The sequence below is a fragment of the Colobus angolensis genome, unplaced genomic scaffold, assembly GCF_000951035.1.
Source record: "Colobus angolensis palliatus isolate OR3802 unplaced genomic scaffold, Cang.pa_1.0 Scaffold87, whole genome shotgun sequence".
Classification (NCBI taxonomy): Eukaryota; Metazoa; Chordata; class Mammalia; order Primates; family Cercopithecidae; genus Colobus; species Colobus angolensis.
The window spans coordinates 4,228,684-4,233,791 of record NW_012122598.1 but is presented as its reverse complement, the minus strand read 5'-3'; the positions used below and the strand labels follow the sequence as shown (position 1 = coordinate 4,233,791).

At 47.0% G+C, this 5,108-nt stretch overlaps 1 protein-coding gene across 2 annotated transcripts in view; it reads right to left on the bottom strand.

The window, feature by feature from the left end:
• The window catches only part of CSRNP2 (cysteine-serine-rich nuclear protein 2), a 23,634-nt gene that overhangs the window by 5,425 nt on the left and 13,101 nt on the right, over positions 1–5,108 (bottom strand). For both annotated transcript variants that reach the window (XM_011930659.1, XM_011930658.1), the window contains one exon: positions 1,936–2,232. In XM_011930659.1, coding sequence (XP_011786049.1) covers positions 1,936–2,232 — 297 coding nt within the window. The remainder of the gene's footprint in view (positions 1–1,935; positions 2,233–5,108) is intronic.

Here is a 5,108-nt window from a genome sequence, read left to right as displayed (position 1 = left end):
AGAGCTTACAGTGAGCCGAGATCGCGCCACTGCACTCCAGCCTGGGCAACAGAGCGAGACTCCGTCTCAAAAAAAAAAAAAAGAAAAGAAAAGAAATAGGGTCTTGCTATGTTGCCCAGCCTGGTCTCAAACTCCTGGGCTCAAGCAGTCCTTCCACCCCGGCCTCCCAAACTGCTAGTTACAGGTGTGAGCCACCATGCCAGGCCCACCTGCATCAATTCTTAGGACTGTTATCAGGTGTGTGTGTAACAATAACTCATTATGGGACTTTGGTCTGAAAAGCAGTATTTAGCCAGATCTACCACAGTTATTTGTTACCCAGCTAAAAATAAAGGGTTAGGAGAAATCCAATCACAAGGACTCAACATCTACACCCTCAGTAATTAAGTTCCAGATAAATTTCATTATTTGGGATGGTATTGTCTTCAACTGAAATGTGTCTTAAACTGTCCCCCATCAGAGGGCCAACAAGGGGCCAAGCACGGTGGCTCATGCCTATAATCCCAGTACTTCGGGAGGCTGAGGCAGGCAGATCACCTGAGGTCAGGAGTTCAAGACCAGCCTGGCCAACACAATGAAACCCTGTCTCTACTAAAAATACAAAAGTTAGCTGGGCATGGTGGTGCACGCCTGTAGTCCCAGCTACTCGGGAGGCTGAGGCAGGAGAATCGCTTGAACCCAGGAGGCAGAGGTTGCAGCGAGCCGAGTTCACGCCACTGCACTCCAGCCTGGCGATAGAGCAAGATTCCGTCTCAAAAAAAAAAAAATTACAACAATTAGCCGGGCATGGTGGTGCACACCTGTAATCCCAGCTACTTGGGAGGCTGAGGCAGGAGAATCACTTGAACCCGGGAGGTGGAGGTTGCAGTGAGCCAAGATTGCGCCACTGCACTCCAGCCTGGGCGAGGGAATGAGACTCCATCTCAAAAAAAAAAGGGGCAGCCAAAAAGAGATGATACTTTCTCTTTCAGGTAACTATGGTTTTAAGCTCTGCTAGGCCATGTCTGATCCTGAATTATAAAGCTCTGAATACTATTTTGATTTTTCAAAATTGGAGTAAAGGTACTAAGAATAAGTGTTTGCAGATAGAATCTATAGGCCCGCATCATTCTCTGCTAACTTTTTGAGACAGGGTCTTGCTCTGTCATCCAGGCTGGAGTGCAGTGGCACATTCATAGCTTACTGCAACCTATGCCTCCCAGGCTCAAGTGATCCTCCTCCCATCTCAGCCTCCTGAGTACCTGGGACTACAGGCCGATGCTACCACGCCCAGCTAATTTTTGTATTTTTTGTAGAGATGGGGTTTAGTCATGTTGCCCAGGCTGGTCTCAAATTCCTGGGAGGCAATCTGTCTGCCTGCCTCAACCTCCCAAAGTGCTGGGGATTACAGATGTGAGCCACAGCACCCAACCCTGCTTCCTTTTATCTCAAAGAATCAGTATTTAGGAAACCGTTACTAAATGTTAAATGTACTAACTCCTCTTCATCCCTTTGCTAACAGCTGCTTCTTGTCACCTCTGAGAAATGAAACAAAAAAATATGAGATACCTCCACAGCCTAAGAATCCTGTCATGCTTGTTTTCTTTTAAAGAAAAAAAAAAAATTTTTTTTTTTTTTTTAAAGAGACAGGGAATCACTCTGTAACCCAGGATGGAGTGCACTGGTGTGAACTCAGCTCACTGCAGCCTCAACCTCCTGGACTCAAGAGATCCTCCTACCTCAGCCTCCCAAGTAGCTAGGATTAGAGGTGTGAGCTACCGTGCCTGGCCGTGTGCTCTTTGCTTACTCTGTTGATGGAGGAGGGTTGTGGAATTGGAGAGTGTTCACAGCCATAGGGAAAGCACCCCTGAATGGGCCTCCCATGTTCAGTGGCACCCACACCTCACCACGCTGACCCTGGTGTAGATATACTATCTCAGGCCAACTTGGACAGACCTGGCATTTAATCCCAGCCTGGCTGCAGGCACACGCTTCTGGGTCACAATACAGTCGGCAGTCACAACCACATTCTTCCCGTGACAGGCGGATGGCTCGAAGTTCTTGCTTCTCTTCAGCATCAATGCGGTGGACCCCAGAAGCCCTCAGCAGGGCCCGTCGCCGTTTGGTGGGCAGAGGCTGCAGGAAGAAGTAATCATCCACCTCCACATTTTCCACATCAATATCTTCATCTGACACATCATCCAGCGTCAGGCCATCAGCCTCCACCGACTCCACTGTCCCATTCTTGGTCAGCTGCCAAAAGACAGGAAAGGTTAGCCTCATAGACATGAGTGGCATGCACCTCCTCAGTGACCATCCCAGAGCAGCGCTGTCCCTTGAACTTTCTGCAGTCATGGGAATATCTGTGCTGTCCAAAATGATGGCAGCTGCTGCACATGTGGCTACTGAGCACTAGAAATGCAGCAACTGGAAAACTGTCATTTTATTTATTTATTTTTTTGAGACAAGAGTCTTATTCTGTTGTCCAGGCGGGAGTGCAGTGGTGTGATCTTGGCTCACTACAACCTCCACCTCCTGGGTTCAGGTGATTCTCCTGCCTCCCAAGCAGTTGGGATTACAGGTGTGAGCTACCACGCCTGGCTAATTTTTTCTAATTTTAGTAGAGACAGGGTTTCACTGTGTTGGCCAGGCTAGTCTTGAACTCCTGGCCTCAAGTGATCCACACACCTCAGCCTCCCAAAGTGCTGGGGTCCACTGTGCCAGCCCAATTTACATAATTTTAATGAATAGCCGTATGTGACTACTGGCTGCTGTATTTACTAGCACTGGTCGAAAGAATAAATCCAGAGTAGAAAGATGGGAAATCTTATGCACCATGACCTTTCTGGGTCCAACCTTCTCAAAAACCCGTCTCATCTTCCCTCCTACATGAAAATCTATTTCCACAAACATACCCTCCATTTCCAGACACGTGTCCCCTAATTTACGCTCACTTGCCTTCTAACACAGAGAGAAAAAGGTACATGACTGGATGATGCTTGGATATATAGAAAAATGTGAAACACCCTTCAACTTGCACCCACTGCATGCAAAACTACGTTCTTGAAAAAAAGGGCACATTGAAGTGTAGTAAAAGGCTACCAGGTCTTCATCAATGAACCCAAATCCGCACAGTGTGAACAATTATCTGTGCATGCACTTAAAGAGCTCCATTTTACTGTCAGGAGAAAAAGCAAATATATTAACAGGTATTAAAGAAAGCCCTTAGCTGAGAAACAATGTATTCCTTCTCCTTTCTAACTTTTTTTTTTTTTTGAGACAGGGTCTCACTGTTGTTCAGGCTGGAGTGCAGTGCATGATCTCGGCTCACTGCAATCTCCGCCTCCTGGGTTCAAGTGATTCTCCTGCCTCAGTCTCCCAAGTAGCTGTGAATAACAGGTGCCCGCCACCATGCCCAGCTAATTTTTGTATTTTTAGTAGAGGCGGGGTTTCACAATGTTGGCAAGGCTGGTCTTGAACTCCCGACCTCAACTGATCCACCCGCCTCCGCCTCCCAAAGTGCTACAATTACAGGTGTGAGCTACTGCACCGGGCCTAATCCTTTTTTATTTGACTTCAAAGAAAAGCTGTATGTGAGGAAAGGGAGTGTACTAGGTACAGGCAGAAATCTGGGTTTTCTGGGCTGGGATGGATAGAGAGCCAAGAAAAGGAGTCTCGGTGGAAGGACAGATTGAAGACAAGCCGTGGCTGAAAGAGTTCTGAAAACTCACTTGAGAATTCAAGTAAAGAAAATGAGGCCTCATAATCCCTGGGGCTCTGGAAGCTGCTAGCAGGATGAAAGCCACGTGACTGGAGCCTTTGGTTGATTTCATCAGACAACCACAGGGTAGAGCTGGTAAAGGGACAACTCCTGGGAGAGACGTGATGCAACAGACTTGGGTAATCAGCTACACACCTGGTTTTCTTGTTTGTTTGTGGGGGAGGCGGTAGAGAAATGAAAAGTAACATGGGGCTTCTGGAGGTTCCCTAGTCAGTGGTTTCAGTACTAGGCAGGCCAACTACAAGGGCCTTTCTTGTGGATCTCAGGATTGCTCCCGTCTACATCTCCAGGGCTGACCTCCCCCTAAGCATCCCCTTTCCTACTGTCCTCTCATAGGCAAGGGATTAGAGATGTAACACAAGGACACTCATGTAGATGTGAGAATTTAAATATCAAGATAGAAGTGGCATTTCAAATCAGTGAGAAAAGAGTCTTCTAGTTATTAAATGGTATTGGAACAACTGGATATTTTCTGGGGGAAAAAAGATTCCCAATTTATACTGTTCATGATAATGAGTTCCATATGGATAACAGGCCAAAATACAAAAAATGAAATAAAAATATTAGGAAAATTATGGTTAAAGTTGCAGAACACCAAGCAGCTGCTGGAACAACCCCAAAGGAAGACAAACATTAGATGGTACATGAGAGATGCAGAATGTACATTTTTTGAAACCAACTGCCTCTATTATAGAGGGCTAAAAACAGGCCTGGGGCAGTGGCGCATTACTGTTATCCCAGCACCTCTGAGAGACTAAGGGGGAAGAATCGCTTAAGGCCAGGAGTTTGAGACCAGCTTGGGCAACAGAACAAGACCCTGTCTCTACAAAAATTGGCCAGACACGGTGGCTCACTCCTGTAATCCCAGCACTTTGGGAGGCCGAGGCAGGTGGATCAATTGAGGCCAGGCCTTCAGGATTAGCCTGGCCAAAGTGGCAAAACTTCGTCTCTACTAAAAATAAAAAAATTAGCCCAGCATGGTGGTACATGCCTATAATCTCAGTTGAGGGAGGCTGAGGCACAAAAATTGCTTGAACCTGGGAGACGGAGGTTGCAGTTAACCAAGATTGTGCCACTGCACTCTAGCCTGGGCAACAGAGAGAGACCCTGTCTCGAAAGAAAAAAAAAAAAAACGTACAAAAATTAACCAGGTGTGGTGGTGATGCAGCTGTAGTCCCAGCTATTTGGGAGGCTAAGGCAGGAGGATTGCTTGAGGCCAGAAGTTTGAGGTTACACTAAGCTATGATCGGGCCTCTGCACTCCAGCCTGGGTGACGCAGTGAGATGCTGTTTCAAGAGAGGAAAAAAAAAAAAATCTGGCCGGGCGCGGTGGCTCAAGCCTGTAATCC